This window comes from Xenopus laevis, chromosome 2L, assembly GCF_017654675.1.
Source record: "Xenopus laevis strain J_2021 chromosome 2L, Xenopus_laevis_v10.1, whole genome shotgun sequence".
Taxonomy (NCBI): Eukaryota; Metazoa; Chordata; class Amphibia; order Anura; family Pipidae; genus Xenopus; species Xenopus laevis.
In genome coordinates this window covers 170,833,903-170,855,293 of record NC_054373.1, presented here as the reverse complement: position 1 = coordinate 170,855,293, position 21,391 = coordinate 170,833,903, and the positions used below count along the sequence as shown (strand labels likewise).

General features: G+C 38.1%; 1 protein-coding gene across 1 annotated transcript in view; it reads right to left on the bottom strand.

The window, feature by feature from the left end:
* cul5.L (cullin 5 L homeolog) overlaps positions 1–20,893 on the bottom strand; it is a 40,489-nt gene extending 19,596 nt beyond the window's left edge. The window contains exons 1-7 of the mRNA NM_001110722.1: positions 20,870–20,893; positions 8,881–8,990; positions 5,064–5,163; positions 3,579–3,755; positions 2,176–2,317; positions 1,448–1,593; positions 1,283–1,363 (exon numbers count right to left, since the gene is read on the bottom strand). Of these exons, the coding sequence (NP_001104192.1) occupies positions 1,283–1,363; positions 1,448–1,593; positions 2,176–2,317; positions 3,579–3,755; positions 5,064–5,163; positions 8,881–8,990; positions 20,870–20,893 (780 nt within the window). The remainder of the gene's footprint in view (positions 1–1,282; positions 1,364–1,447; positions 1,594–2,175; positions 2,318–3,578; positions 3,756–5,063; positions 5,164–8,880; positions 8,991–20,869) is intronic.
* Positions 20,894–21,391: the final 498 nt, after the last annotated feature.

Sequence of the window (21,391 nt, the reverse complement as noted above, 5' to 3'; positions counted from 1 at the left end):
ATCTATGAATACCCATAAAAGTCTCACCTCCTTTGAACCATTTTCTAACCTTGCCCATCAAGATTTTTTGATTTTCTCTAAATTACTTATAGTTTCATTGCAGGTTAATAAAATCCCACCCTGTCCTCGGTTCCCCTCCATTCTTTTCTGCTGTGTCCCTGCCCCTCAGTCTTACTCTGCTCTTTCCCTCCAGCCTCCTACAATCTGTTCTTATCCACTATCCGGTGTTCCATGATTTGTGTAAAAACACTGAACCTTCAGCCTCGTGCTTTTATATGGTTATGGAATGCCTTGGTAATGTATAACATACGTATATTTTACAATTTGGAGGTACTTTATTCACTTTATGCAGGTATTGGATCCATTATCAGGAAACTCATTCTCCAGAAAGCTCCGAATAAAGGAATGCCCGTCTCCCATACACTCCATTTTATCCAAATAATTTATGTTTATAAAAATGATTTCCTTTTTCTCTGTAATAATAAAACTGCACCTTGTACTTGATCCAAACTAAGACATAATTAATTCTTATTGGAAGCAAAACCAGCCTATTGGGTTATTTAATGAATACATGATTTTCTAGTAGACTTAAGGTATGAAGATCCAAATTACTGAAAGGTCCATTATCTGGAAAACCCCAAGGCCCGAGCATCCTGGATAACAGGTCCCATACCTGTAATATACACTTTATTATTTTCAGGGGCTTTTAATCATTAATTTATTTTTTTTTGTAAACAAAGACAAAGGTTTGTTCTGTTTGAGAACAATCAAAACAAATCACTGAGAAGCCTCTACATAAAGAAACCCCTTACTTTATATATATATATATATATATATACACATATATATACATATATATATCCGAAACGTTGATTCAATAAATATACACTTTTCACTTTTTTTGACCAAGTCCTGTTTAGTGCGTTTTTTTTCATTGCTGGAAATATGATTTTATTTTAACCTGCACAGGCATATATATATATATGTACAAATAATTCACTTCTTTATTATTGTACCATTATTGTATGGTACAATAATAAAGAAGTAATTATTTGTACATGGGTGTGCCAGTTCCTTGATGTTCGTGGATATATATATATATATATATATATATATATATATATATATATATATATATATATATATATATATATAAAATTTAACTTTTACCAGTGAAAAATTAATGTCACTGTGGGATCAGATATGTCAGAGAATAAAATGTCAGCGTACCTTAATTTAAAAAAATCTTAGTACTCTGTCAGAAGTGTATCCGCATACCTACCGCTTGCACAGAGTTACATTCCCGTCGTGTCTCTAGATACCGAAGTGCTCTGTTCTCCTCTTCCTTTAGTTTAGCATCTGCCTGTTCAGAAGATGACAGTTGTTACAAACTTGGGTTACTCACCAAATGAACACTGCGGATTCTTTGCTCTCACTTTACACTTACATATTTCATGTAGTTCTGTACACCATTCTGCTGCAGGTAGGAAGGGGCCTGTGTTCGGTAGAACCTCTCTGTTGAATCCAAGTAGGCTTTTTCAAAATTGTCCCTGTAGATCTGGAGTTTGTCTTCCGGATTGGAACATAAATTAACTAAAAGCAAAAGAACCAGCTAATGAAAACTCATTATTTCATATTTCACTCTCAACTAATATGAAAAGCTATATACCGGTATGGGAAACCCATTATCCAGAAAGTTCCAAATTTCAGAAAACCCATCTCCCATAGAGTCCATTTTAATCAGATTTTTTAAAATGCATAAACATTATTTGAATTGCCATAATAGTGACATAACTTTGCCAGCTAATTTGGGACTGGGATGCAAATTATAATGGCTTCCTCTAAATTTGAGGAATCATAAATGTCTGTGTAAATAAAAAAATGCATATATATTTATTTTTGCAGTTCAGATGGACAGGGGCATTTTGATCTCCCTGCTTTCTGCCAGATAATAGCCATACTCTAAACACCCTATGCCATTAGCCTTTTGTCATTAGTGAACATCTGTAATACAGTCAATTAGACTCAGAGGTTTGTACAAATCTTCCAGTGGAGAATAAAAAAAAACAAAAAAAAAACAAGAAATAGAATGTCAAGCACATCAATTTTAAGAACCCAAGTATAAATTTTCTGTGTTGCTCTGTAGGGATAGTAAAGGCAGTATGCAGCACATACCATATGATTCCCTCACTCCTATTACAAGTTGAGAATCAAAAGCTTCTCCTAGACGCTCGGCATGGACCAATTTCATTGCACTATCCTGAAGTCGGTTTTTTATATTAGAGAAAATAGATTCATTCCATGTGTCCAGCATCAGCTTTAACAGAAAAGAACAAATAGCTTATACAATATGAAGAAAGAAACGATACACAAAAAGTTTTAGCAAAACCTTATGCCAGGTAGTTATGATACTCCCACCCCTTCTCAAAGCACTACTGTCTAGTATTTGGTTATGTGGCCTGTTGTTTCCCCATTACTGTAGTGATTAGGAGGGGTTAATTTCGCCTCCACTCCATGGGTGGGCTGAAAGTTCAGAGATGAGGCTGGGTCACCTACATGATTAGTGGCCCACTACAGAAGCCAACCAAGACACAGTCATAGTGCCATGGAGCACTGACATGTTCTCTATTTAAAGCAAAGAAGCCAAAAACTCATTGAACAGTGTCCCATGTGGCCCCACTTAAAGGAACAGTTCAACAGGCTGTGCAAAATAAAAATATGTTTCTAATATAGTTATCCAAAAATGTAATGTATAAAGGCTGGAGTGACTGGATGTCTAACATAATAGCCAGATCACTACTTCCTGCTTTTCAGCTCTCTTACTCCGAGTTAGTCAGCTACTTAAAGGGGGGCCACAAGGGACATAACTGTTCAGTGAGTTTGCAATTGATCCTCAGCATTCAGCTCAAATTCAGAAGCAGCAGTTATGGCCCATGTCCCCCCTCAAGTCTCTGAATGGTTACTGTCTGGTAACCAATCAGTGGAAACCAGAAGACCTGAAAAGCAGTAGTCTTCTGGCTATTATGTTAGACATCCAGTAACTCCAGTCTTTATACATTACATTTTTGGCTAACTATATTAGAAACATTTTTTTATTTTGCACAGCCTTTCTATTTACCCAGTTTTTATTTTTATATTGAACGATTCCTTTAAAGTCGCTGACTTTAACTCAGAGTTAAAGCGCTGAAAAGCAGGAAGTTCTGTTCTGTTACACATCCAGTCACTCCTGCCTTTATACAGTACATATTTGGCCAAATAACTATATTAGAAACATTTTATATTTTGCACACCCTATCTATTTACCCAGTTTTTAAATTTATACTGAACTGTTCCTTTAAAGTCAATTCAGCAGACATGGCCATGTGGCATTTTTTATGAAAAAAAAAGGATTAAAAATATTAAAGGACAAGTACAGCTTATACTTTTGGGGTTGCCTGTGTGTTAAACACCCCCAGTTAATTATATCAAAGCTTATTTCCTGGGAAAAAAATAATCAATTGTCCCTGCATGCCATGTAGCAGAAAAACACCCCTCACTATTTATACTGCTTGGCTAATTTATTGAGACAATACACTTACCTTCCGTACAATACTATCTTCTACATTGGATTTTTTGTTGCTGCCTTGCTTTCCCATTAAAGTGATTTCTAGTTGACAAAAAGGCTTCGGTAAGATGTCGCACTGGGTGAAGAACTTGCGCCACTCTACTATGTAAGCTTTAAGTAAAGCAGTGTCATCTTGATGGCTTAATACCCTCTGAAGAACAAAATAAATATACAATGTGTTAAAATAAATTCAAATAAAACACTTTTTTGCTGCCTCCAATACTGCACATTTTATTCAGGTATACAAGCTGTGGGTGGCTCGATGATGCATCGTGTGCTGCAATTATTTCAGAAGGCAATAGTCAGCACCAAAAGCCACAGAGAGAGGGAAAACAAATACAATTCAACAATATTTGTTATCCCTTTCCCTCTCTCTGTAGCCGTTGGTGCTGACCATTGCCATCTGAAATTATTTGTGACCCAGCAAAAGAACTGCAGATAGGATCGTCAAGAGAGAGTATTAAGGAGAGACGTTTTCCTTAAAGGACATGTAAAGCCAACATTTTCCTAAAATGTATATAAGTTGGGCATATCTTTGCCACCCAAGCCACATCATTTGTACTGCGTATACCCCCTCCATTTGCCAGCGCCACCACATTTTCCTAAAATAAATAGCAGCTTTCAGCCGGCAGGCATTTTCCCTCTGACATATCAGTAATATTGACATCTGCAAACAGGACATGTCTGCTGTAAAGTTGGTTACAGAGAAAAAAATAGCATTAGACAGCTAAAGTTTCTATGGGAACCAACAATGCTATATCTTCATTGGCTGTTAAGACTGCAGGGTGTGTTTAGTAATCTGAGCTGAGCGTGCTTATTAGCCAACCCGCAAAGTAAATTCCTGAGAGAGGGGGCAGAGTGGGTTAGAGGAGGAGAAGGATTTCCAAGTGATTAAGGGGATGCTGCAGCCTTACTGTTAACCTTTTCAGAACCAGAGTGGCAGCTATCTAAAGAGATTAAATTGAATTAAAAGAGGCTGTTCTCTGTTTACACTTTTGTGGGGAGGGTTAACATGTCCTTTCAATTCAATTCAGGATTCGGCCTGGATTCTGCCTTTTTCAGCAGGATTCATGCGAATCCATATGCCCGGCTGAACCGAAACCGAATTTGCATATGTAAATTAGGGGCGGGAGGGAAATCATTTTGTCACAAAACAAGAAAATATAAAATGTTTTCTCCTTCCCACCCCTAATTTGCATATGCAAATTAGTATTTGGTTCGGTATTCGGCCGAATCTCTTGCAAAGGATTTGGGGGTTTGGCCAAATCCAATATAGTTGATTAGGGGCATCCCTCCTTTTTTTGTTTGCAACTTGTTGCATGGATGCACAGCTTATAGGGAACACTGTCCAAAATACATGAGCCCTAATGTTAGCACCCAAACCCTCCCTAATAAAATTTAAGTGCAATACAGTCAGTATTATGAATATACATATTTCAGAATAAATCAAGCCACTTACGGCCTGAGCTTGCTTGATAAAATCAAGGATGTCTTCTTTTAAAGCCTGATGAATTTTCGCAGGACCTTTGTCATCCCACAGGCAAACTGCATGAACATCTCTGCAACACAAAATCCAAGTATCATATATCATATGCATTATTATAAGTCCAGTTCTGAGGTCTCACATTAACAGCTCTGTCTTAAAGGCAACATAATAGAAAATAATGCAGAAAAGTATGCAACCTTCCCCCAGTCTACTGACTGTATTATTTATAAGTGTATTTTATACCGTATGTATTTTATACTGTATGTCAACACGATCTTGACAAACTGCCAATCTGGGCAGCTAATTGGCAAATGAGATTCAATGTTGATAAATGTAAAGTCATGCACCTGGGATGTAAAAATATTCACTTATACTTATATGGGACTGCACTAGGCAAATCCATTATAGAAAAGGACCTTGGAGTTCTTGTAGATGATAAACTTGGCTGTAGCAAGCAATGCCACTCAACAGCATCAAGGGCAAATAAGGTCTTGAGCTGTATTAAAAGGGGTATTGATTCACGGAAGGAAGCCATTCTTCCACTGTATAGAGCACTTGTAAGGCCCCATCTAGAATATGCCGTACAGTTTTGGTCTCCATCACTCAAACAGGACATTATTGTATTAGAGAAGGAACAGAGAAGGGCAACTAAGCTAGTAAAAGGTATTGAAAATCTTAGCTATGAGGAAAGACTGGCCAAATTGGGGATGTTCACGCTGGAGAAGAGGTGCTTAAGGGGTGATATGATAACTATGTATAAATATATAAGGGGACCATATAATAATCTCTCTAATGCTTTATTTACCAGTAGGTCTTTCCAGCTGGCACAAGGTCACCCATTCCGATTAGAAGAAAAGAGGTTCCGCCTAAATATTCGGAAGGGATTTTTTACAGTGAGAGCTGTGAAGATGTGGAATTGTCTCCCTGAATCAGTGGTACAGGCTGATACATTAGATTTAAGAAGGGGTTGGATGGTGTTTAGCAAGTGAGGAAATACAGGGTTATGGGAGATAGCTCATAGTACAAGTTGATCCAGGGACTGGTCCCATTGCCATTTTGGAGTCAGGAAGGAATTTTTTCCTCTCTGAGGCAAATTGGAGAGGCTTCAAATTAGTTTTTTTTTTTTTGCCTTCCTCTGGATCAACTAGCAGTTAGGCAGATTCAAAAAAAACAAAAAAAAAACTAGAAGGTTGAACTTGATGGACGTGTGTCTTTTTTCAACCTTACTTACTTTCTATGTTACCTTGACCAATGAAATTGGCACCTCTTTAATAATAGTGCACAGCCAATTATTTTGCCGTCAAATTAAAGGCGATAACATTACTTTAAATTAGGGATGCACCGAATCCGGGATTCAGTTAGGGGCTCGGGATTCTGGCTTTTTCAGCAGGATTCGGATTCATCCAAACCCTCATGTTTGGCCAAACCAAATCCTAATTTACATATGCAAATTAGGGGCAGGAAGGGAAATCACATAACTTTTTCACAAAACAAGGAAGTACAAATGTTTTTCCACTTTTTCCCTTCCTATCCCTAATTTGCACATGCACATGATTTGGATTTGGATCGGTATTCGGCCGAATCTTTCATGAAGGATTCGAGGATTCAACTGAATCACAAATAGTAGATTTGTTGCATCCCTAATTTAAAAAAACTAATAAGGAATAAAATGTGGATGCCTCTGGCTCTTGCATACGTCAATCTTTAGGCAGTCCCATGTGAGAAACGCAATCTGACAGCCCTGTTATCAATACCTCGATTTAACACTAATGTTTATGCAGAACAAAAGACTTATTTTGACATAGGCTTTATCCTATATTATGTCCATAATATTTCAAATAACGTAAATGAACTGGTGCTTGTGCTCTACAAAATATCCTACAAATAAATATGTATATAAATTCTGTATTTTTTATACTGAATTTACTCTACCAGCGCAGAGATTCACCATCTTGCTATTGTTGGGCCATCTTTCCTTTGTCACCGACACCGGACATGCTCAGAATCATACTCATTAGAAATCCTCAAGCAGAAAATTAGGTTAATCTGTTATTTATAAGATGATGCTACAGGGCTGGCTATCGAATACAGGTATGGGATCTGTTATCCGGAAACCAATTATCCAGAAAGCTCCGAATTACAAAAAGGCTGTCTCCCATAGACTCCATTTTATCCAAATAATCCAAGTTTTTACAACTGATTTCCTTCTTCTCTGTAATAATAACACAGTAGCTTGTACTTGATCCAAACTACGATATAATTAATCCTTATTGGAAGCAGAACCAGCCTATTGGGTTTATTTAATGTTTACATGATTTTCTAGTAGAAATAAATAGAAAGGATGCGGACCGCATCAGAGCTCACCCAGTTTTCGTGTCCATCCAGAGGCTGCCCCATGCGAGACGCCGGCACTTGCTCGGCGGTTTGACTGCTCAGCAACGGATCTTCAGTTGCTGAGCATGATTTTCTAGCAGCCTTCGGGCAGAGACACACGCTCAGATTCAGGGACATTTAGTCGCCCGGCGATAAATCGCCTTTTCTTCGCTGCAACTAATCTCTCAGAATCGCCTCCCGTTGGCTAGAATCTAAATTGCTGGCGGGATGGCACTCGGAGCACTTCGTTTTCAAAAGTCGCCTGAAGTTTCCTCGTTAGGCAACTTCGGGCGACATCGGAAAACGAATCACACCGATTGCCATCCCGCCGGCGATTTACATTCTAGCCGGTGGGAGGCAGTTCGCCTCGAAGAAGTGGAAATTTGTCGCTGGGCGACTAATCTCCCCGAATTTGAGCATGTGTCTCTGCCCTAAAGGTTTTAAGATCTAAATTACGGAAAGATCCATAATCCGGAAAAACCCAGGTCCAGATCATGCTGGATAACAGATCCCACACTGTTACTGGTTTCTGTGTTGGTATGTACAACGTAATGTGAATCCCAATTAATTGGTAACTAGCCATTTTAAATATACAGCATATTTTGAGTTGGTCCCTAAACTCAGGCAACTGACAGCAGCCCAGAGCTGAAGAAAGATAAGGAGACTGGAAAACACAGGGGGCATCTTGGTCTAGTGAAGAAGCCCACGACACAATGGGGGTCATTTACTAAACCTCGAATTTATGCGGTCTGGCTTTTTGTGGCAAAAAACTCCAATTTTTCAAGCCCGAATCAGAAAATCCACCATCTCAGACCGGTCAAGGTCCTTTATAAGTCAATGGGAGGGGCACTTATGTGGGTCTGCGCTGGGTTTAGTCCGAAAATCTGACTTTTCAGGGTTTTCGGGCATAAATATTAAAGAAAACTAGCTATTTGGAAAAATTTACAGAGATTCAGGTTTTTGCTCGATTTTATCGAGTTTTTCCACAATCCAATTAATGCGGGTAATTTTTTTAATAAATAAGATCAAATCGAGCATGGGAGTTTGGTCAAGGTTTTTTTTTTTTTTTTTTTTTTAATAAAATATGAGATAAATTCAGATTTAGTAAATAACCCCCAATGTGTAGCATTTTTAGCCTACTTCTTTGTTAATTTCTGTTCTCCTTTAAGATATGCTTTTAGCCATCAAGTGAAAAGTGGCTATATAATAATGGTATTTAACTTCACTTAGCATGAAAAGACTGTATAGCCTTGTGTGTACCATGTGCAATACAACTGTAACAATTTTGTCATTTGAGACAATGGAGGATTAATATAAACGTTCAAATAAGTGACCTTTAATTCACACCTTAATAATGTTTTAGGCATTGTTTCTCCTCCATCACTATAATTAAAACAACTCTTAGCTTAATACTTACGAGAACAGATCGAACCATTGCTGTTTTGTAACGGATTCCTGCCGTAAAAGTTTCAGAACTATAGGTCTCATAAAGTCCCATTTGTCCTCAAATTGAAGGGAACCTTTATTCTGCAAAGAAAAAAATCAAACATTTAGCTTAAATCTCCTGACCACAAGTCTGTACAATAAAGCATTCATTTTACTTTAAAGGGATGGTTCACCTTAAAATAACTTCTTGTATGTTATAGAATGGCTAATTCTAAGACACGTTTCAGTTCTTCATTATTTATTTTTTAAAGTTTTTTCAGCTTTCAAATGGGGGTCACTGACCCCATTTAAAAACCAGTGCTCTGTACGGCTACAAATTCGTTGTTATTGCTACTTTTTATTATTTATCTTTCTATTCAAGCCTCTCCTATTCATATTCTAGTCTCTTATTCAAATCAATGCATGGTTGCTAGGGTAATTTGGACACTAGCAACCAGATTGCTGAAACTGCAAACTGGAGAGAGCTTAATAAAGAGCTAAATAACTCAAAAAAATTAAAACAAAATAAAAAATGAAAACCAATTGCAAATTGTCTCAGAATATCACTCTGTACATCATACTAAAAGTTAACTCAAAGGTGAACAACTCCTTTAAGCCAATGTAATTCTTTCAATTCTACATCTTTATCTGCTAGTTTGGTTAAAGGGGTTGTTCTCCTTTAAATTAACTTTTAGTATGATGTAGATAGTGATACTCAGAGACAATTTGCAATTGGTTTCCTTTTTTTATTATTTGTGGTTTTTGAGTTATTTAGCTTTTTATTCAGCAGCTCTCCAGTTTGCAACTACCAATTCGGATTTTAGTAAATAACCCCCGATGTGTAGCATTTTTAGCCTACTTTGTTAATTTTTGTTCTCCTTTAAGATATCCTTTTAGCCATCAAGTGAAAAGTGGCTATATAATAATGGTATTTTATAGAATGGCTAATTCTAAGCCACATTTCAGTTCTTCATTGTTTACTTAATTAATTAACCCTCGATATTCGACCATCGAAGTTAAATCCTTTGATTCGAATGGTCGAATAGTCGAACAATTTTTAGTTCGAATCGCTCGATTCAAAGTCGAAGGTCGAAGTAGCCAAAAAAATACTTCGAAATACCCTCGATATTCGACCATCGAAGTTAAATCCTTTGATTTCGAATATCGAAGGATTTACCGCAATTCGTTCGTTCGAACGATCAAAGGAAAAATTGTTCGAAAGATATTAATCCATCGATCGAACGATTTTCCCTCGATCAGAAATTGCTAGGAAAGCCTATGGGGACCTTCCCCATAGGCTAACATTGGTGCTCGGTAGGTTTTAGGTGCCGAAGTAGGTGGTCGAAGTTTTTTTTAAAGAGACAGTACTTCGTTTATCGACTGGTCGAATAGTCGAACGATTTTTAGTTCGAATCGTTAGATTCAAAGTCGAAGTCGAAGGTCGAAGTAGCCAATTCGATGGTCGAAGTAGCCAAAAAAATACTTCGAAATTCAAAGTATTTTTCATTTTAATCCTTCACTCGAGCTAAGTAAATGTGCCCTATAGTGTTCTCTAAGTCACCCCAGCTCAGTGGGCACAGTGCTGGCCCCAACCTTGTGTAGGTTAGAGGACAAATTAAAACAGTACTCCAGTCTATGGAAGGATCAAGACCAGCATGACTGAGCTAACAAGCTTTCTGCTATGACCGAGTGTCATCTAGAGTATGTAAGGCTGGGTCTGCCTTTAGACCACTATTCTGTAGAAAGAAGCTTGTGTCTCCGGTATAATACTGACGTGTTTCTACTGATTCTCATTATCAGTATCACTTTAATAAAGTGAATAGCCAATAATCATTAAAGGGGTGGTTTAACTTTAAATTAACTTTCAGTATATTATAGAAAAACTTAATTCTAAGTATATTTTCAATTTGTAGTCATTATTTGTTTTTTATAGTTTTTTAATGATTTCCCTTCCTCTTCTGACTCTTTCCAGCTTTCAAATGAGAGTCACTGACCCCATCTAAAAAACAAATGCTCTGTAAGGCTACACATTTATTGTTATTGCTACTTTTATTACTCATCTTTCTATTCAGACCCTCTCCTGTTCATATTCCAGTCTTGTATTCAAAGCAATGCACGGTTGCTAGGGTAATATAGGTCCTAGCAACCATCCCACTAGCAATTTACATTCTAGCCGACGGAAAGACAGGGGAGGCAGTTTGGGAGATTAGTAGTAGAAGCAAAGCATGTTGCTGAAATTGCAAATTGGAGATCTGCTGAAAAAAAAGCTAAATAACTAAAAAACCACAAATAATAAAAAATGAAAACCAATTTGTCTCACTCTCTACATCATAATAAAAGTTAACTCAAAGGTGAACAACCCCTTAGGGGGAAGGGGTGTTACATCTGTAACTTCAAAATCAACAAGTCTGCAAGCAACTACAGAGAAACTTTTGGGCAGAGTTATATTTAGGCCTAGGTTTCGTGTAGACAACCACAGCCATTTTCCAGAAATAGCTACATGGGCTTGTTATGCAGCAGTCTATAAATACACCAACACCGGGACCAGTCCTGCTATGGGCCGCTTCTCTTATCAGTTAAAAAGAGATCTATGCAGTAACGTCAAAAAATGAAAGTGTTTTAAAGTAATGAAAATATAATATAGTGTTGCCCTGCACTGGTAAAACTGATGTGTTTGCTTCGGAAACACTACTATAATTCATATAAAAATGCTGCTGTCTAGCAATGGTGGAAATTAAAAATAAAGCCTATATGGCACAGGTTAAATAACCTGAGTCTTTTCTCCTTTGAATGGCTGCCCCCATAGCAGCTTATTTATACAAACTATAGTAGTTTTTCTAAAGCAAAACACCAGTTTTGCCAATGCAGGGCAACACTACATTATATTTGTGCTATAGTTGCATGTACAATATAATAATCATAGCACTCTCACTCTTATAAACATTATCCAGAATGCTTGGGGCCTGGGGTTTTCCAGATAACGGATCTTTCCGTAATTTGGATCTTCATACTTTAAGTCTACTAGAAAATAGTTTAAAAATTACATAACCCCAATAGGCTGGTTTTGTTTAAGGATTAATTATATCTTAGTGGGGACCAAGTACAGCGTTTTATACAGAGAAAAATAACGTTTAAAAATTTGGATTATTTGGATAAAATACGAGTCTATGGCAGACGGCCTTCCCCTAATTCGGAGCTTTCTGGATAATCGGTTTCCACATAACGGATCCCATACCTGTACTTGATAAGCTGGAAAATATATACACTAAGAAATATCACGCCGGCAATTTTTAATAACATATTCAAAGCCCAGGAATGGCTGCAAGTTGGCTTTCTGGGATCCCCGCCATACAGTATGTACAACGCACTTTCTAGTACTTTGCTCCATTGAAGGAAGAAATGCCCAACCAATGCAACACTGCATGCCAACACACTGGCATCCAAATCCCCCCACCTAGTTAAAGGGGACCTGTCACCCTAAGAAATGATTCCAAATCCTATTGTAGAGTCCTGTGCGGAACCAATTTGTTAAACCCAAACATCGACCTGCAACCCACAAACTTACCCGCTTGGACCCACGACCCAACATCTAATAAAGCCTTCATGCAACTAGTTGAAAGTTTTTCTACTGCAAAGGTTCCAAGACATGCCTAATCTTTTTTTTGCATTCTAGGATGTTTTTGGAAATAGAGCTGTGTGACTGATATGGCAGGTTTTTCTTTATGTATGTGAAACACTGTTACATAGTAAGCAGTACCCATACAAAATACCAATCTGCAAATTAAACTGTTTTAAAAATAAATAAATAAATAAATAAATAAAAAAAGAATAGAGGAGGGAAATGGTTCCAAAAATGCAGATCTCTTAGCAATGTCTGGAAAAGGGCAGTTTACCAGTCAGGGTAAGATTTGGGGATAACCCCAATTTGTTACCCTAGGTGGAAACCTAGGGTATAAACTCAATTGCAGCATTAGAGATTCCTAGAAATATGATACCTAGCCCTTTAAAATAAAGGGCTGGCACATCAGTGTTTTCCATTGTTATGACCTAAGGGGGCAGGGTGAAAGGAGATAACCAGGGAGGAGAAATCGAGCGCCGCACGATGGATTGTCGCCGTTTCTGAAGAGGAGTGCAAGCAGAGAATCGCTAAGTAATTTCAAATTTCGACTTTGCGAATTTAAAGTTAAAAGTGTCTTTGTGTTTTTTTTACTTAAGTACAAACACATTTTTTTTATGTCACTGGTCCTTTAATCCACTAAGAGAAGTACCTTGTACCAGACACCGATTTACCGTATGGGAGAACTATAACTCACACTCCAACTTCAACTCACAGTCTTCCTTGCTATTTCACAATTGGGGCAAGCACCTATCACAACCAAGGAGCAGATACTGTATTATTTAAATTCAAACGAGCGATTACCCACCTGGCACAACTTAATTGTTTTTCTCATAGACTCCCTTTTATCCAAATAATCCAAATTTTTAAAAATGATTTCCTTTTTCTCTGTAATAATACAACAGTAGCTTGTACTTGATCCCAACTAAGATATAATTAATCCTTATTGGACGCTAATTAAACCAGCCTATTGGGTTTATTTAATGTTTACATAATTTTCTAGTAGACTTTAGGTATGAAGTTCCAAATTACGGAAAGATCCCTTATCCGGAAAACCCTAGGTCTGCAGAATTCTGGAGAATAGGTCCCATACCTATACTGACACATTCCTATAAAAATCATAGGAACGTGTATGTATCAAAAAGGTGCTGCACGCTTAGGGTTGCCACCTTTTAAAACAATGATCACTGGCTGGTGGTGGGGGCGGGACGTGTTAAAAAAAAGCTGGGCTGTGATGTAGAAAGGGGCGTGTCATGCCGTAAGGGGGCGCGGCCTAAACGTGCGATTGGCCTGAAGACCAGGCCAAGGTAAATTTTGAGCGGGTTGGGGACGGCCAAGGGCTTTTGTTAGGAGTATTACAAATTTACCCGCAGCTACATTGCCGGTAAATTTGTAATACCAGCCTTTTTCCAATGATTTTCTATTTGTCACCGTTTTTCTAATATTGAAGTGTAAACAGTTTATTTTTTCACCTTCTAAATCAGCTCTGGGAGGGGGGGTCGCCGACCCTATAAACTGTTCTAAATTGATACATTTCTTATCTTTGTCCCTGCTGAGCAGAATCCCTGGGTTCCATTACAGACAGCTGTTAGAATTGATACAATAGTTGTGAATACTCCACAAATGCTGCTGCTGAGAAATGTATCGACTGGATTTTGCAAAATTGCAAGAGTTTAGGGTAAGGACACACGGGCAGATTCGGGGAGATTAGTCGCCCTGGCGACAAATCGCATCTTCTTCGTCAATCTCCCCAAACTGCATTCCCATATAATGGGAATAATGACAAATCGCCAGCGGGATGCAACTTGCAGCGCTTCGTTTTCCAAAGTCGCCCGAAGTTTCCTCGTGAGCCCCGAAGAGAGGATTTGTCGACGGGGCGAATCTGCACGTGTGTTCTTACCCTTAGGGGCATATTTATCAAGGGTTGAATTTTTTTTGGATCTAATAGGTCCGTATTCAGCCGAATTTGAATCGTTTGAACTGAAGGAATAGCAAATTCGATCAAATTAGATTTAAAGTTTTTCCCAAAAAAAACTTAGTCCACCAATTGACTCGAAGAAGGTTCTAGGAGGTCCCGCATAGGCTAAAATAGCAATTTGGCAGGTTTTAGATGGCGAATGGTCAAAGTCGAATTTTTAAAGAGACAGTACATGATAAATTTCGATATTCTAATTTTCAAATTTTTTTCAAATTCAAATTTGGACTAATCACCTCGACTTTTGATAAATCTACCCCTTAGGGGCAGATTTATCAAGGGTCGAATTTTGAATTGAAAAAACTTCGAAATTCTAATTCAAAAAGACCAACCGAAATTAAGACAAAGTTTTTTTCTGGTCAAATAGGTCCGTTTTCGACCGAATAGTTCCGTATTCGGCCGAATTCGAATCGTATGAATCTAAGGAACAGCGCATTCAATCGAATTTGATTAGAAGTTTTTCCCCCAAAAAAACTTTGATTTTTCAAAGTCCACCAATTGACTTCAAATGGGTTCTAGGAGGTCCCCCATAGGCTAAAACAACAATTCAGCAGGTTTTAGATGGTGAATGGTCGAAGTCGAATTTTTAAAGAGAGAGTACATGATAAATTTCGATATTCAAATTTTTTTCAAATTCGAATCGAATTTGGACTATTCCCTATTCGAAGTACACAAAAAATAGCTCGAAATTTTAATTTTTTTTTTTTACTGTCCTTCCAAAATCTAAGTTTAAAGTTGAATATTCCTGTCTCTGATGTTTCAGTGTGGCAGCTCATTAATTCAGGTGAAACATCAGAGACAGTCCCCTGTTAGAGGACCGTGGCGACCTCTAACTTCACTCTTTGATAAATATACCCCATTTCAGGGAAGGCTGTGCTTATTTCAGGAAGACAATATGAATGCCAAACCACATTCTGCACGTATTACAGTAACATGGTAGAAGGAGTCTGGATGCCAAACTGGCCCCCTGCCTGCAGCCCAGACCTGTCGCCCACTGAAAACATTTGGCGCCATATGAAAGGAAAGAACATGACAAAGAAGACCCCAAACTGTTGAGCAGTTTTAAAAAGATTGCAATTGGTCTCCTCAATTCCCAAACAGTTACAGAATTATAAGAGTGAAGGCAACATCGTGGCAAACATGACCCTTGCCCAAATTATATGAAACATGTTTCTGTCGTCAAATCCAAAGTCAGCGTGTATTTGTCAAAAAGTGATAAAATGTCTCAGTTTGTCTTTGTACTATTCACAATTAGTTACAGGGTTTAAATAAATTGCAAATCATTCCATTCTCTCTTTATTTATATTAAAGTGTCCCAACTTTTTTTGGAAACGGATATATATAAATATATATAAATATATATATAAAAAAAACACAAAAGCAATGAAATCTTGTAAATTATATCCTTATAAACGGTGAGTTCTGATGTCATCAGTTATAAACGGTGAGTTCTGATGTCATTTCTGTCACATGACTCACTGAAACGTGTGTATTATAATAAATAAAGTACCCCCAGTTATAAAATATGAGGATATTAGAAGTTACCTTGGAGTTCCATGACCTGTATAAAAACACCCGGCCTTCGGCCTCGTGTTTTTATATGGTCATGAAATTCCTTGGTAACTTATAATATCCTTATATTTTACAAGAGGGGTACTTTATTCACTATATATATATATATATATATATATATATATATATATATATATATATATATATATATATATATATATATACACACACACACAAAAGCCATGAATATCTTGTAAATTATATCCTTATAAACGGTGAGTTCTGATGTCATTTTGGTCACATGACTCACTAAAACGTGTGTATTATAATAAATAAAGTACCCCTTGTTGGAAAATATGAGGATATTAGAAGTCACCTCGGAGTTCCATGACCTGTTCGGCCTCGTGTTTTTATATGGTTATGAAACTCCTCGGTAACTTATAATATCCTTATATTTTACAAGAGGGGGTACTTTATTCACTATATATTTGCCGAAAAAGTTTATCATTCACATCAGTCTCTGCCACAGTGGGAATAGTAATCTATGGTCTCTAACCACGAATGTGCAACACAACAGGGTCAATTCCATAAGTAACCAAATCAACACAACAAGATGTTTTTGCAATGTGGAAGGAAACTGGTGCCCCAGGGGAAAGTCATGCAGACTCGGAGAACCTAGAACTGATGGACAGTAATACAAACCACTACATATATTTTATAATTTGCTTTCTACTAATTCGACACAATGCTGATAACCGTGTATTTAGGCAGTGACCCTACCCCATGATAAATACACAAGTAAGATTGGTTTGTACAAACAGATATGCAGAGTTTGGTCTTTCTGCACCTACTACAGCTATAGGATTGTTACCTGGAAACCGGTTATCCCGAAAGCTCGAATTACAGGAAGGTCATCATCCATAGACTTCATTTTAGTCTAATAGTAAAAGATTGTAAAAAATATTCCCTTTTTCTCTGTAATAATACAACAGTACTTTTACTTAATCCCAACTAAGATATAATTAATCCTTATTGGTGGAAAACAATCCTAGTAGGTGTATTTAGAGGCCCATTTATCAAAGGTTGAATTTCGAATCGATTTAAAAACTCCCATAAACTCTAAATTGACCAATCTAAATTTATTAACAAAATCACATTTATCCAACTCGGATGGATTGAATCGACCCGAAAACTCGAATCAAATTTGATTTGAATATTAAAAACTCGATTCACTGTTAAGAAGGCTGCAAACAACTCAAAGCTGATCCCTGGACCTCTCCCATTGACTTAAACAGCAGGTTTACAACAGTATGATACATCTTGAAAATCTAATTTGAATTTTTTTTTTTTAAAAAACTTGAATCTAATTTAAATAACTCCCAAGTAGAATTTGACAATTTTGACCCTAAGAAAACTTAAAAATTCGACCCTTTATAAATCTGCCCCTTAATGTTTAAATTATTTTTTTACCAGACTTATGTCATGGAGATCCAAATTACAGAAAGACCCACTGTCCAGAAAACCTCAGGTCCCGAACATTCCGGATAACAGGCCCCATACAAATGAACGAAGCTTCCTGCAAGAGGGAGACTATAGATATTTTCTATTATCAAGCTTTCCAAAAATGTAAAAGTCCAGATTACATGAGCATTACATAGCTCTTCATATGATGTTGAACTTCAATTTCCAACACCCTTAAAAGCACTCAGTGGGATGTTGGGGGGTTCATAACTATCTATAGTGTCACAGGTAGCTCAGTGGTCCTACTTCAAGCACTGAGGTTGTCAAAACCAAAATAAAAGAGTTATGATTGATTTATTAGATGGACAATTATGTTCATCTACTGGACTACATTATTATAATGATGTCCCACAAAAACATCTGTTGATCGTATGGGCAGCCAGGGAGGTGGGGCACATGCAGCCCTCTAGTAAAAGGGGTTGTTCACCTTAAACGTAACTTTTAGTATGATGTAGAGCAGGGATCCCCAACCTTTACAACCCGTGAGCAACATTCATAAGTAAAAGGAGTTGGGGAGCAACACTAGCATGAAAAATGTTCCTGGAGTTCCAAATAAGGGCTGTGATTGGTCATTTAGTAGCCCCTATGTGGATTGTCAACTTACATTGAGGCTCTGTTTGGCAGTACACCTGGTTTTAATGCAATAAAACTTGGCTCCAAGCCTGGAATTCAAAAACAAGCACCTGCTTTGAGGCCACTGGGAGCAACATCCAAGAGGTTGGAGAGCAACATGTTGCTCGCGAGCTACTGGTTGGGGATCACTGATGTAGAGAGTGATATTGTGAGACAATTTGCAATTAGTTGTCATTTTTTATTATTTGTGGTTTTTGAGTTATTTAGCTTTTTTACTCAGCAGCTCTCCAGTTTGCAATTTCAGCAGTCTGGTTGCTAGGGTCTAAATGACCCTATCAACCATGCACTGATTTGAATAAGAGACTGGAATATTAACCTTTATGGGAATAGACACTGAAGGTTAAACATACTAATAATTGGGTTCTTCACCCTGAATTAACTTTTAGCATAATGTAGAGAGTGATATTCTGAGACAATTTGCAATTGCCTTTTATTTTTTATGGTTTTTGAGATATTTGGCTTTTTATTCAGCAGCTCTCCATTTTGCAAGGTCAGCAATTTGGTTGCTAGGGTCCAAAGTACTGGAGCAACCATGCACTGATTTGAATAAGAGACTGGAATATGAAAAGGGGAGGCCTGAATAGAAAGATGAGCAATAAAAAGTACCAATAACAATACATTTGTATCCTTTTTAGATGGGGTCAGCGACCCCCATATAAAAGCTGGAAATAGTTAGATGAAGAAGGCAAATAATTAAAAAAACGATAAAAAAAGAAAAACACCAAAGGCTAACTGAAAAGATGTTTGGAATTCTATTATAACACAGGAGTGCCAATACTTTATTAAAGTGAGATCTACTTTTAGTGATGTTGTCCCATCATGATCTCCATCCATAAAATCACTTAGAATTCTGTTCCATGGAAAATATTACTTACATATTATATTGATTTAAGAGAGAATTTATTTTGCAATATTTAACAAGCAACTATTTCTTATGTAACCTTAACATAATAAATATCTGAATGAAAAGAATAAAACAGGAGGGGGATTTAGACAAGCTGTTTGGTGACAGTGTCTTGAGATCTACTGATCACCGACTATAGGTCTACTGGTAGATCCCTATCTACCTTTTGGGAACCCCTGATGTAACGTTCTAATATTTAACATACAGGTAAAGCACTCCTTTACAGGAGAAGGAAAGGCTAAACTTAAAGGGATACTGTCATGTGGAAAAAAAAATTTCTCAAAAGAGCAAACAGATTTTTTTATATTCAATTTTGAAATCTGACATGGGGCTAGACATATTGTCAATTTCCCAGCTGCCCCAAGTCATGTGACTTGTGCACTGATAAACTTCAATCACTCTTTACTGCAAGTTGGAGTGATATCACCCACCTCCATTTTTCCCCCCCAGCAGCCAAACAAAAGAACAATGGGAAGGTAACCAGATAGCAGCTCCCTAACACAGGATAACAGCTGCCTGGTAGATCTAAGAACAACACTCAATAGTAAAAACCCATGTCCCACTGAGACACATTCAGTTACATTGAGAAGGAAAAACAGCAGCCTGCCAGAAAGCATTTCTCTCCTAAATTGCACACATGACTGGGGGCAGCTGGGAAATTAACAAAATGTCTAGCCCCATGACAGATTTCAAAATTGAATATAAAAAAATCTGTTTGCTCTTTTGAGAAATGGATTTCAGTGCAGAATTCTGCTGGAGCAGCACTATTAACTGATTTGTTCTGAAAAAAAAACATGTTTTCCGATGACAGGATCCCTTTAAGTAAGCCTTATCATAAAGGTCTATACAAATACACCAGTAAACCCGCAAAGTAATGCTGCTCTGAGTCCTCTGTCAAAAGAAACATCACATTTCTTTCCTTCTATTGTGTACTCATGGGCTTCTGTATCAGACTTCCTGTTTTCACCTTAAACCTCCAGGGCTTGAGCATGCTCAGTTTGCTCCTCTCTCCCCCTCCCACCCCTGCTGTAATCTGAGCTCAGAGCTGTAAGTGAGCAGGGAGAGACTCAGGCAGGAAGTGATGTCACACCAAGCTAATATGGCAGCTGCTACCCTAAACAAAGTGTCTAGAGCTTTTTACTCAGGTATGGTAAAGCATTCTGCAGAATAAATATAGTGTTCTAGCTTGCACTATTGTGGCTGATCTGTTGGCAATAAACTTGGAGCTTTCCTTCACCTTTAAGAGTATGGTTTTTAAGCAGTGCATGTAAACACCCCAGACCTGTCAGTATAACATTATTATAGAAGGAGCCTCTGCTGTACAACGTTCTGTACATGAGGGATACCCAAATGCAGAGCTTTAGCTGTCGCTGAACTATAACTCACACACACGTGCCTATCCACCCATTCAGTGAACCCCATTCACAAACACTGTGGCCCTTCAATTCTCTAATCGTCTCCCTAATACATAAAGTGACCCCCACCCCTATATCACTGAATCAAACTGCCAATCAGAACTCAGATAATACAATGTCAAGCCCCAAGTGGAAGCAGCAGCCCCACCAGGAAAGCAACAGCGTTGTGCTCCCCAAATATCCTATCCCCTGTCCCCAGCTTTCTGTTCCTACACAGCTACCGGTGTCCAGAGATGCGGGGGATGGGAAGCATCTGTAATGGGCTAATGAGGCAGCCAGGGAGGCGGTCACGCAGTGACACAGTTAGAGAACTAGGCCGCCAGTACCAGGGTGGAGCTCAGGTGTATGTCCCAGCCTCCCACGGCACGCGAGCGGCGGACACTATAGATAGGTGGCTCCTCTTACCTTTAACAAATTAGACGTCGCCATGTTCCCTCAACTTGTCCTCCCGCCGGATCCCGCGAGATCTCAGGCCAACCTCCCCCCCGCTGACGTACCGCGAGATTAGCGGCTCGAGCCCCGAGGGTCACGTGGGCTCCTACAAGCTTCCAGTGAAATGCCTGAGTTTTCAGGCATCAGTAGCTTGTGATATCTAAACTTCTAGCTATTCTCATAACTTCCTGACAGGAGTTGTTGTTCTTGGGTAATTGGAGAAAGTAGTGCCCCAATCCTCCCAACTGTCCCTTTTTCGGAGGGACAGTCCCTCTTTTGACAGCTCAACCTGCAGTCCCTCATTTGTACTGGAAAGTCCCTCTTTTCTCTGCACTGAACAGCCAGAAAAAGAAACAAAGTTTCTCACTTAATTGGCTTTTAGCAGAGAGCCCAGAACAACTAACAGGTGCAAATAAGATACTTTGTAACAATTTTGAGACACCAAAACACAGTTTAGATAAGGAGAAATATTTTCAAACTTTCATAACCTGCCAA